We start from the raw sequence: 12,751 nt of genomic DNA on the forward strand, positions 1-12,751 counted from the left end.
GCATCTGCATAACAGTCAGAACCTGGGAGCAGTCTGGGTCCCACCAGTGGAGGATGGAGGAGAAAGGGCAGTGCTTTGTGCATCAGAATGCCCCTCAGTGGTAGGAAGGGACAGACTGCTCACAGCCACGTGGCTGGCCCCCAACGCAGCGCTGCGTGGAGGAGCCCCGCTCAGGAGCGGACTCACCACGCGGTTCTGTTTCTCCGACGGTCTAGAACTGGCCAGGCTGCTGTGTGGTGGAAAAAAAGTGGGGGTGGTGGTCAGTGTTGGGGGGGGCAGGCTTGAGTAGAAGAGGCATGAAGGAACTTTCTGGGTTGAAGGGAGCATCTCTGTCTTGACAGAGGTTTGGGCTGCACAGCCATACACGTTTGTCAAAATGCAGCAAATATGTAAGTAAAATGTATGCATTTCATTATTGGTAAATCTTCCATGAGAAGAAAAAATGGTAAAGAAATGTTAACAACATGATATTAAGGCTATTAAGTCACTTAATGTCTCTAGGTTTTAGTTTCCTCATCTGTAAAATGAGTCAATAGAACCTCCATCACAGGAACGGCTGGGAGGAAATAGTGCACAGAAAGGTTTGGCAGTTTCAGTAAAATGCTCCACTTCCGTTTGCTCAGCACCCAAAACAGCGCTCGCCATGCAACCAGAGCCTAACAGCATTCAGCCGAGCGCTTTGTGCCCTGGGTCCTTGCAGGTCCCCCGCACCCCCTCACTCCAGGGGCGCGATCCTGGCTGACAGCAGCCCCACGGCCACTTCGGCCCTTGTCCTTGCCTTTTGCCCTCAGCCAGAATCTTTTTCAAGCATCTTCAGTGTCTTCCTTTCCACAGACTGTTTCTTCCAAAGAAGTGACATAATACCAGAAAAGGGTGCTTGAGCTGGAGTTAAAAAAAAAAAAAACAAAAAAAAAAAACTGGGCTCAGAGCTGTGAAAACTTCAGCCAAGTATCTGACGGATAAATAGCAGCCATCACGTCTCACAACTGAGTAACAGCAGTGGTCACAGTCATGGCACCAGGATGCGGCGTGTAGCAGGTGCCCGCGAGGCTGCCCTGCAGGCCCCGCCTTACCCTCTGGGCCCCCGAGCCTGAGAAGGTACACAGCCAGGCTCAAAGCTGGTCCGCCCGACCCTGGCGCCGGTGCCCTTAACCTCTTGCCTTACAGCGTCCCTGGACTTGGGCGCCGCTTCTGCCCCGTCAGTTATAAGAGGATGAAAGACGGCAGTCCTGCGCACCAGGCTGTGTGGAGGAAGGAAAGAGCGGTTGACTGAGTCCAGCTCTGTGACATTCTGGAAAAGACAAAACTGTGCAGATGGTAGAAAGATGCGTGGTTGCCAGGGGCTGGGTGGTAGGGATGAACAGGTGGGGCGCAGAGGACATGGGGGGCAGGGGAACTAGTCTGTACGGTACTTTAACGATGGATACTTGTCCTTAGGGATTTGTCCAAACCCATAGGATGTGCAACACCAAAAATGAACCGTGTGGTAGCCTCCAGACGCCGGGTGGTGATGTGTGGACATCAGCTCTAACAGACGAACCACGCCGGTGGGGATGCTGATAGCGAGGGAGGGTGGGGACAGGTGGGGGGACATGGGGAAATCCCTGTACCTTCCTCTCACATTTGCTGTGAACCTACAACTGCTCTAAAAAACGCAGTCTTAAAAAAATCTAAGTGACACAGTCTAATCGTAGAAGTACTAGAAATACAAATTAAAAGCCACCCACAGCTCCACCAGCCAGAGGCCATCGCCAGAGGTCATCGCTGTGTCAAATTTTGCTGAGTGGCCTGCTCAGAACTTTCGGATGCGTACGTGCAGCCGTATTAACATATTAATATTTACTTTAAACAAAGACAGAACGTGATGCAGCCTCGGCGTGGGAACTTCCCTTTCCTCTCAATCCTGTATGGTGGCCTCTGGGTGGTGACTGCCCCTAACTCACTGAGCTAGCCTCCCCTCCCTGGCATTTATGTTGTGCTTGCTGTTTACTCTCCTTTCCGTTTTATTCTTTGCTCCAGCATTTTGCTTTATCTTGTACTGATCTTTTTATATTCCCCCCACACCCCACTCCCCAGGTTTTCTCATCTGCACGTCTGGAGGATGTACACTGCTTTCCTATTATTTTAGTAGGCACCCTTAGCTTCCCCCTTTTATTGTGTTATGTTTTACAGAAAAGTACATGAAATATAAAAGTGTCCCTGACATGTTCCTAGGATGCATGCCCCCCACCAAGCCCTCCTCCTCGGAGCAGATACTGTCCTGGTGTCCGGTGACACTGTCCTGGTGTCCTGGTGACACTGTCCTCAGGGCCCAACTTGGCTTCCACTTCCACTGCCTGTGTCCCTAAATGTTCTGTTTTCATTGATTTCCAGCTTGGTATCAATGGAACCATATCGTGTGCATTCAGGGGGTGGGGTGGGACTGGCTCCTTTCACTCAATACTTCATTGGAGATTCATCTATGTTGTATGTAACCCTAGGCCATTCATCTTCATCGCTGTATTTTATTCCTTTGCATGAATATACCACAATTATTTTGTCCATTCTAATGTTGGTAGAAAACTTCCCCCAGGCTTTGGAAATTACTACACAAATACACACACACACACATACACGCACACACGCACACACACGTATGTATGTGTATATATACTTTTTTTTACATGTATTCAGTGTTTGCATCTCTATTGGGTGTGTACTAGATGTAGAATTGTGGATCATAGAGTATAAATAATTGAAGCTCATTGTGGTTTTAATTTGTGTTTATCTGATTATTAATGAGGTTGAGCATGCTTTCACATGTTTGTTGGCCTTCTGCATTTCTTGTGAAAAGTGTCCAAGTTTTTTCAGTTATGGTGTCTGTCATTTTCTTGTTAATTTGTAGGAGATCCTTGTACATTCTGGATAAGAACGATTTGTTTAGTACATGTGTCATAAATATCTTCTCTCTGTGAATTGCCTTTCACCTTTCTAATGGCATCTTTTGATTAATAGAATTATTGAATTTTAGTAGAGATGAATTTATCAATCTTTCCTTATATGTCTAATGTCTTATTTCCATCTTAAGGAAAGCTTTCCTACCCCAAGCTCATTAAGAGAGACTTCTACATTAATTCTAAAGACTTTGTAGTGTTGCTTTCACATGTAAGGCCTGTAATTCACATAGAATTTTGTATATGGTGTGAGGTAGGGGTCCAACTTCATTTTTCCCCCCTTACAGATGCCCAGTTCTCTCAGCAGCCTTAATGAAGCAGAACACAATAGAATAGTATCTTCACAGAGATGAACAAAAATAACTGTCCAGCTAGAATCTCAACCTGGCTAAATCACCACTCAAGAGTGATTGTGAAACAAAGAGCTTTCAGTTGAAGACTAAGAAGGTTTACCACTAATGACCTGTACTGAAGGACTGTTCAAGGGCTGGATGCAGAGTGGAGTAACTGAACACAAGTGGAAGATCTACCCACAGCTCAGCTTGACTCAGTAGAAACGCTGTTCATTCCATGTTTTGAAGTCATTAGAAGTGTTCAGATAGAACCCAACTAGCCAGGCCATGAACATAGCCAGTGGTGAGGACTGGGGTTCGGCCTGATCCACCCTCAGTGTCATTTTCATCCCTAGGCTGGGCAGAAGGTTGCTGGCTTAGGTGCAGAACCCTCGCTGAAGCGAGGTTTTCTTTGCCTTCACAAGTGAAGGAAACCAAGGGGAATCTGCTTGTTCATGTCCTCTCCAAGTGGAAGGGAGAAGTTTTTTACAAGAAATAACTTTTTCAGCAAATCCAGTATAGTTTTTTTTTTTGACCCCTCATTTTTTTCCCTGCAGTTGTGACATGTCTACATGAAATTGGCCACAGGAAGGAAGCCTCGTTCAAGAAGTTATTTTCTGAACATCCCTCTACACCCGAGATTTCACAACATGCATGCATTTAGGTGGGGAGATGGAGCCCTCGTGCCCTCGCTGGCAGCTGCAGTTTGGGAGTCAGAGGTGATCAGGGAGCTCTCACAGCTTCTGTGGATCCCCTTGCACGGACAGGGAAGGTAAGAATCGAGGGGGTAATTCAACATTGCCTTTAGAGAAAGAGACTTTCAGAGCAGAGGATCCAAGCAGTTCTGGAAATAAGCCTGAAGTGAGAGGTCAGCTCAGTGAGACTCTCCAAGGGGGAAGTTAAGAGTTTAGAGAAGGACTAGGAAAAATAGACTGACCCACAGGGAGGTCCCAGTGACCCGGGATGGCTGCTCTCTTTTTGGTTGTTTGTTTGAATTCACATAATTATTTTTGAAAATCCTGTCAAACGCTGATTTCTTTTCCATTGACACCGCCCCCTCCCCATAACTGGTCAGTGCTAATTGTGCAAGTTTGGCTAGATGTCTGTTGAGCTAACAGTAGGCAGATCCTAGCGCAACACTTGGGGAACACTGTTCTCACGGAAGCGATAAATCCTTTTCCTAGAGCAGTGGTTATCAAACCCGTGGGTGCCTTAGAATCACCTGGGGGGCTTCTGTGAGGACTGCTGCTCTCGAAAGTACCCTTTCACTTAAGATGGGGAGCCTGTGGTCATTGGTTTATGGCCTGAGGCACATGCAGGCCACCACTGGCATCTCGGAGAGTGACTGACTTCAATATTTGCTCTGGTCTGTATACTCAAGGGAGGGCTACCCTCCAGTTTCCCCATCAGGCTGGCCCCTGTGAACTGGGTAGACTTTGCATCCAGTCCTGCTGCACTTACAGGCACTAATCATTCAAGTTACAGGCGTGACCGATATCTCCTGACTTCTGGTCCTTCCCCTCCCATCATCATGGGCGTCTCCACGCACAGCCGTGTTGGGGTATGGATGCATCTTATAACTGCCATCTTCAGTGCCTGCCAGGCCCTGGCTGCTTCACGTATCCCATTTCAGCTCCATGACAGCCCTTTGAGGTGGACACTTCTCTCTGCAGTTTGGAAAGGTAGTCACAGGCTCAGGGTGGTCCAAGGGGCTCTGGGCGAGGGCGCGTGTGGACTGCACCCTCAGTGGCCAAGCTCACTTTGCTCGGCGCCGCATCCTGTGCTTCTGTGAGGGCAGCTGCAGTGGCCTTGCCGTCCTCTTTGCCAGCGTCTTTGGAATGGGGGGGGGGGGGACTCCAGCCACGAGGAGGCACTGCTCACTCCTGGGCGCTGCTCTTTGACTTGGCATCTTTACCACTGCTTTAGTTATTAATGTAGTTTCAGACAGTTAGGGTCCTAGTGATAATCAAATTGAGACTCAGGTTTTCAACGAGGAAGCAGATGCACAGAGAGGAATAAATGGACTGGGGTGATGTATCCAGTCAGTGTTGCTGTGTAACAAATCACAAATCACTCAGTGGCTTCACACAGCAATGACTTCTTATTCCTCATGGTTCTGTGGGTGGACTGGGCTGTTGTTTAGTTGGTGTCACCTGGGTCATTCACATGGCAGCAGCCAGCTGAGAAGCTTTTCGTCCTGGGCATCTGCAAGTGATGGTGAGTGTTCTGAGAGGGCAAAAGCAGGGGCTGCCACGCCTTGGAGGTCGCAGGTCATTTCTGCTCTGTGCTGTGGTCAGAGCATGTCACGAGGCCCTCACAGAGCAAGGAGTGGGGAAATAGTCTCCACTGTTGACGGGGGAGCAGCAAAGCCACGTGACCAAGGGGGAGTGCACAGGACGCACAGTCTATGGCGGGGTGGGGGGTGGCGATCGTTATGGCAACAGTTTACCTAGATGGTGTGGCCAGTTCCTGGCAGAGGCAGAACTTGAGCCCAGGACCCCTGATTTTGTTCTTTGCTCTGACAGCGAGCTGCTCAAACATCCCAGGACTTTCTAGAATCCCACGGGTTCCTCAGGAGTCTCCCTGCTCACCGACAGGCTTCTGGCTCTGACGAGCGAAACTGTATTGCATATTTGAAAGTTGCTAAGAGAGTCCTTGAAAGTCTTCATCCCAATGGAAAAATGTTTGTCATTAGATACGGGGCCGGATGTTAACTAGACACCGTGGCGATCATTTCACAAAGCACACAAACACCGAACCATCATGTTGTTTCCCTGAAACTACTATCGTGCGGCGCGTCTAGTCCACCTAGGTCGAAAAAACCGCGCAAACTTCTTTTCCTACAGTTCTTGAGCCAGAAGTCCGACACGGCTCTCACGGGGCCAGCTCAGGTGTGGGCAGGGCTGGCTCCTTCCTCAGGCTCCGGGGAGGACGGTCTCCTGGCCTTCTCCACCTTCCAGAGGCGCCCACAGTCCTCGGCTTGTGGACTCTTCAAAAGTCTTAACAGCTTCAGATTTCTCTTTCTTGCCCTCTCTGACTGTGTCTGTCGTCACATCTCTTTCTCTGACTCACCCTCTCGCACTCCTCTTGTAAGGACCATTGTGATGCCGTTGGACTTGCCCGGATAAGGCAGGGTAATCTCCCCATTTCAAGGGCCTTCTGTCTCTCCCCGCCCCCCTCCCTCCTTGCTTCTTCCCTCCACTGGACCTGCACAATTTGTAATCCTGTCTGTGTCTCCCCCACCGTTTTAGAAACTGTCTTGTTCAAGCTGTATTCCTGGGACCTAGAAATGTTGGCTGGATTACCCTTGAATTGAAAATTTCCTCCTTTGATCCACTCCCGTCCACTGGCAGGCCATGCGTTTTTCCAATGAGAGAGGAAGACGTCCATGCGCCGTTCCCGCCCCGGGGCTTTCCGGCCAGTGCTGGGGCCGTGCGCGCGGGTAAGCATCGCGGCCTCCCCACGTGGCCTCGCGCTGTGGGCAGTGCCAGGCCCGGGGAGTTGGGTGCTGGGGAAGCAAGCCCTCCTTGAAGACCCTGTCTACAGGTGGACCTCGGCTCCCATCCCTTGTCTTCTGGTCACTTCTGTCTTCTCAGTGAAGTGGGAACAAGATCAGGGCAGTGCTGGAGGCTTGAGGAGAGAGAAGGCAGGAGGCGGCTCCCAGGAGAAGGACCAGGATGGAGCAGTGGGCCTGGGCACCAGGCAGCAGGAGGGCTGAGGGCTGGATGAGGAGGGAGGTGGGCCAGCATGCGCGTGCCCTCCTCGGCTGGGTTCTGCACTGGGCACAGGCGTGGGGAAAGCTAGGTGTTTGCCGAGGAGGTAACACTGAGCGGGAACCAGTTCCCCTTCCTTTCCGGCGGAGCAGGTGGGACCTCCCACTGTGGACGGAGGGCAGGTCTGGAGGTGGGAGTGGTGCTCGTGGACACCCAGAACACGCTTCTCAGAAGCAGGTAAACTGCAGTGGGTTTTCCCTCAAAGCTGTCCTTACCTTTGAGCTCATGAGCACGTGGCAGGAGGTGAGCGCAGGTGAGGGGTGAGCATGAACAGCGAGGGCCCTAAGGCCGCTGTCCCGGACCTGCTGCCCCCACTGGGGACTGTTGTCCGAACAGAGGACTCACCTGGAAGGCAAAGTTCAATCATCACCATCATTTTCAAGCTTATGGCATGAGCGTCCACCACGTGCCCACCCAGCAGATGGGGGCCATGAAAGTATAAATCCTGAGGGGAGTGACATTCTGGCTGTAACAGATCAGCTGAGACCAGAACACAGTCATGCATGGCACTTAACAAGCTCAGAAGTTATTTCTCATCCATACCTGGGGACTGTGGCCCAGGCTGGTTTGAATTTGCCCCTGAAGACAGGCAGTGGGAAAAAACCAGGGGCTGGAGGGTTGACGACCAAGTTTCTGCCTGTGCAGCGGGCGCTCCTGACAGGTATATTCTCAGTGCCTTTTATGGGCCACGTCTGGGACTCAGGCAGCCCCAGGGACTCCCCCGGTTTCCCGCTGTGACAGGTCCCGCTGATGGGATGTGGTGCCCGATAATTCAGTTTCCTTTCTTATCAGATTCTTTTGAATCCCGTTACTCTGACACTTAAAGATGGGTCAGGAAAAGCCCTCCCTTGGAACTTCTGGTGCCATGGGCATCTGCCCTTCAGACTGCCCAGAGGGCCTGGGCACTGACAGACAGAGCTCGGGCTCCCTCAGGCCGGGAGGCCCCAGCTGGGGAGAGGGAGCGTGGGTGACGCCCAGCAGGCAGGTCTTGGCCACTCCCTGCTGACTGCCACTCGCCCGGGGAAAACAGCACTCAGTCGTTTTAGAAGCCACCGTCCTCTCCACTGACCCTGTGCTGGGTCACGGACCCTTGGGCAGTGTCAAGGGGGTGAGTTTGGTTTTGGGGCAGATTTGAAGGTTGGGGAGCAGAGGCAGGAGGGAGTGGAGGGGAAGAGATTTGAAAGATTCTGAAGCAAAAGGAAGAAATATAACTCAGTGGTTCTCAACCCCCCAGGGGACACTGGGCAGTGTCTGGAGACATTTGCGGTTGTCACAACCAGGGGAGGGGGTGCTACTGGCATCTGGTGGGTGGAGGCCAGGGGTGCTCTCCATACCTGCAGTGCCCGGGACAGCCCCGGCACGAACGGTGACCCAGCCCCGACTTGACTCAAGGGACCAGCTGAGGCTGGAGGGCGAGGAGCCTGAGTGTCTCCACCGGAGTCCCGCAGGGAAACTCATTTGACTGGGAACTCCTCTGACGGAGAAAGCTCCAGTTTTTCTCTTGAGCTGCAACTAGTGTGTGTGATGCGGCCTCTGGCCAGTTGTGGAAATGGAAGAGCTTATGTTCCGGCTCTGGGGTCTGATTCTGGTCTTTTCCCTACAAAGCATCCTTTCTGATTTCCCCGATGCAAACAGGAGAGGGTGTCACTAGCCATTGGCTCCTTGATACAGATATCCACCCCACCATGCCACCCCCTTTGGATAGTCGCCGTGGAACTGTTCCTCTAATGGGCTGGTTTTAGGAGGTCCTAGGTACCCGGGTGCGGCAGATGGCGCTACTGGTGACGGCTCCCTGGGGACTGCTCCCCCGAGCCGAGCCTTCCTGAGTGTGTTTCCCACTAATTTGGCTCTCGCCTCCGAGGATGGCACCTTGCTGACCGGGACCTGTCCTGTGAGGGCTCAGCCCCGAACAGCCTGCTTTGGGGGTGGAGCACAGCGGGGCTGGCCGGCCTCCCTGCCTTGTCTGACTCATGCCTTTCCAGGTGGATCTGAGGGCCTGGCTGCTAAGTGGTGAGGAACAGTGGAGGCAGAAGTGATCAGCAAGGGGAGAGTGGGGTCTCGGCATTCAAGGGGGCACACGGGTGAGGACCTGCTGGGTGTGTGTTTTGTGGGGAAGAGCAGAGAAGCCCTGGCTGTCCCCGGTGAGGTGATGGCAGTGCAGTGACAGCAGCGTCAGCTCCTGGTGGGCCGGGTGATGGGGCCACTATTTCTGAGGCTGTGACTACTTCCCGGGAGCTGAGGGCTGAGCTGTGCGCCTGGCGGCGACACGTCCTTCTCCCACCCAGGTGTGTCATCTCGGGATGGGTCCACGGAGGACCTGTCTCTCTTCAAGACCTCCCCTGGTGTAAATGTTAGCCAAGTGTCACCGGCCACTGAAGGATGAGGGTAAGGGTGAGCACGGTCAGGTGACCGAGGCGCCAGGTCCGGGATGTCCACCGGGGAACACAGCTTGGAAAGTACACACCGACATGGCAGCTGAGAACCAAAACCCCTCTGAGCGTGTGGTCAAACCCCTCTAGAAAAAAGAAACCAAGAGTCTCGGGCCATGTGCCCAGACTGTCGCGTGTTCGGGCCGGGGCCTGGGGTGGGGGAGGCATCAAGAAAACTCCGGAAATTCTGTACAATGTTTTGCTTTCAGTCACCTAAATTTAGAGGAATCCTCTGGCAAAATGAAACTGAAATCTCCCTTCCCCGCTCTAGTCCCCTGGGGACTGCAGTAAGTGGACTTGCTCCTGATCACAGAGTGGGTGCTCCCGGGGGTTCGGCCGTGTCACCGTGTAATTTATATACAATTACAACCCACCAGTTTTAAGCCTACAATTTGATGAGTTTTGACAAAGGTGTACCGTCCTGTAGCCACTGCAATTACCAGACAAAACGTGCCCATGGTCCCCCGAAGCGCCCTCACCTCTTTATCACTAACTCTTGCCTCCTCCCCCTGCTCCCTGGCAGCCACTGATCTGTGTTCTCTCACTGTGGTTTGGTCTTTTTATATAATTGCACAGACATGGAATCTTACAATAGGTAGTCTTAATGTTCGGCTTTTTAAGCTTGACGTAATGCTTTCATAAGTCACCCACACAGTTGTGTGTATCGGCAGTTTGTCCTTTTAGCTGAATGCTGTTCCACGGCCTGGAGACACCCAGTTTGTGGATCCATTCGCCAGCTGATAGACGTTTGGGCTGTTTCCCGCTTTTGGAGTCTCAAGTAAGGCTGCCATACACCTTTGTTTACAGATATTAACGGGAGCGTATGCTTTCTGTTTGTGTGGTTAATACCTATGGGTGGAACTGCTGGATCAGATGGTAGCTTTACATCTAACTTTTCAGGGAACCAACCACCGAACTCTTTTCTAAGGGTGCTGTGCCATTTTGTGCTCCTACCGGCAGTGCCAGAGGGGGCCTGTTGCTCCGCATCCTTGCCAGCGTTTGGCGGGAGTGTTTGCATTTTAACTCTCCTAATGGCCGCGTGGGGGCGTCACTCTGTAGTCTTCATGTGTGTTTCCCAGGCGGCCAGCGATGTTTTCATGTGCTTATTTGCCATTTGTTTATCTTCTTTGATGAAATGTCTGTTCAGAGTGTTCGACCACTTAAAAGAACTGGGTTGTTTGTTTTGTTATTGCACCGCGAGTTCTTTGTTTTCTAGATACAAGTCCTTGCTCAGATATGCGTTTTGCAACTCTTTTGGTGGCTCGCCTTTTCATTTCCTGAGCAGCGTCACTTAAGAGCAAAACTGAAAAAAATTTTGATGAAGTCCAATTTGTCAAGGATTTCTTTGATAGTTTGCACTTTTTCATGTCCTATTTAAGAAATCTTTGCCTAACCCAAGGTCACTAGCTTTTCCTTTATGTTTTCTTCTAGTAGGTTTATAGTTGGAGCTCTTACATTTACGTCTTAGACTTACTTTGAGTTCATTTTTGTATATGATATGAGTCATGGTTCTTTTTTTCCTCCCTGTATAGATGCCTAGTTTCAGCTGTTGGGACTGCCATTAATTGAAAAGATGATTCTCTCTTAAATTGCTTTGGCACCTTTCTAGAAAATTGGCCACGTGTCAGTGGATCTGTTTCTAGACTCTACTTTGTTCTGATTTTACTACAAAAAGTAAGATAAAAGCACAGTGCCTCTCATGAAAACACATTCATACTGTATCCAATAATGTTTTTATCTAGGACGCCAATTAGAGTATTTCTATTCCCTCTGAAAAATACAGTCCATTTTTGTGCAGGTTCGTAGTGTGCTTTGGTCAAAAGCATTAATGGTTGGGCACAATTTAAATACCGTAACTCATGAAAACAAATGGTCAAAATGGTCTAATGACTTCTTTTTTAAACGAAGTATAGTCGATTTAAAATGTTGTGTTAGTTTCTCGTGTACAGCATAGTGATTCAGTCATACATACATACATTCCTATTCTTTTTCATTTTCTTCTGGGTAATGATAACTTACCACAGTTATTACAAGGTACTGAATACAGTTCTCTGTGCTATACTGGAGGACATTGTTGTTTGTCTGTATTATATGTAGTAGTTTGCTAATGACTTTTGAGAAGGAGATATTAACTAATCTGAAACACACACCCTGCCCCGACTTCTGCATTTCTTTATCTTGCACGACACCCAGGCCGATGAGCATCCAAGAAGACCTCTGCCTCCAGCCTAGGAAAATGGGAGCTGGTCTCCGTGTGAATGCACCTGAGTGACATTTCCCGGCTTCCGGGGCTACTTGAATTTTCTTTGGTTAGTCCAATGTCAGGCGTGAGACTACCTAGGTGAACTTACGTTCCTTTGCTCAGTGATTAATACAAAAGTTCATTAGTTGGACATGATCGCGTGTTACACAACTCGTGCCAGACGCGCACCACACAGGGTGTGGTGGGGGGAGGGGAGAGGGAAAAAAGCACTTACATTCTTGCCACCACAAACCCTATTTTTGTGCTGGCATTTATGTATCACGTGCACAGAAAAACAGGTAGTCTGATGTTGTATTCTGCTTTCATTTATGACATGTCTCATCACATGCAGTGTTCTCTGGGGCTCCTTACTCTTGTGTTTCAAAGACTAGTAGGAAAAACACCTGTGTCTCTTGGGGAGTTGATGCCTTAATTTTGTAATAGTCACTTAAAAAACCAGCTACCATTATAGCAGTGTCATTTATTCCTAAAGGAAAGGATATTTTAGCTCCAAATTATGAAGACCCCCTCAGACAGGCAGCAGTATCCGAGACCTGTCGTTCAGACCCATGGAAGGGACGCAGGGCCAGAATCAGGCAGGCTCGGGGTGCCAAGGGTACGAGAGAGGGGATTCCTGCCAGGGCTGGCGAGGAAGAGGATGGCCAGTGCAGCTGCGTGGTCGGCAGGGTCGGCTGGTGGGGCAGCTGGGGCACCCAGGAGGACTCTTCCCCACCCTATCCCTGTCAGCGACTGGCTGGGGGACCGGGGACAAATAGACTCCCAAACCGAACTTCTAGGGGCACCTCCAGCCCTAAAGTCACATATCTGTTTCTTTGGCAAAACAGGGCAGCTGGGCTGAGGGCTGGGCCATCAGAGCAAGAGGACAGAGAAGCAGTTCCAGGTTATTCCACATCATGAGATCACCTGCTCTTTGTGTTGGAAAGGACCGGGGGGGGTGACCTAACACAACTTCCCCCTGGCAGGAATCCCCTCTCTCGTACCCTTGGCACCCCGAGCCTGCCTGATTCTGGCCCTGCGTCCC

General features: G+C 50.6%; 1 protein-coding gene across 1 annotated transcript in view; it reads left to right on the forward strand.

The window, feature by feature from the left end:
• Window positions 1–3,900: 3,900 nt before the first annotated feature.
• IRF8 (interferon regulatory factor 8) overlaps window positions 3,901–12,751 on the forward strand; it is a 51,420-nt gene continuing 42,569 nt past the window's right edge. The window contains 1 exon segment of the mRNA XM_032464503.1: window positions 3,901–4,037. Within this exon segment, the coding sequence (XP_032320394.1) occupies window positions 3,916–4,037 (122 nt within the window). The 5' untranslated portion in view covers window positions 3,901–3,915.

This window comes from Camelus ferus, chromosome 21 (genome assembly GCF_009834535.1).
Source record: "Camelus ferus isolate YT-003-E chromosome 21, BCGSAC_Cfer_1.0, whole genome shotgun sequence".
Lineage (NCBI taxonomy): Eukaryota > Metazoa > Chordata > Mammalia > Artiodactyla > Camelidae > Camelus > Camelus ferus.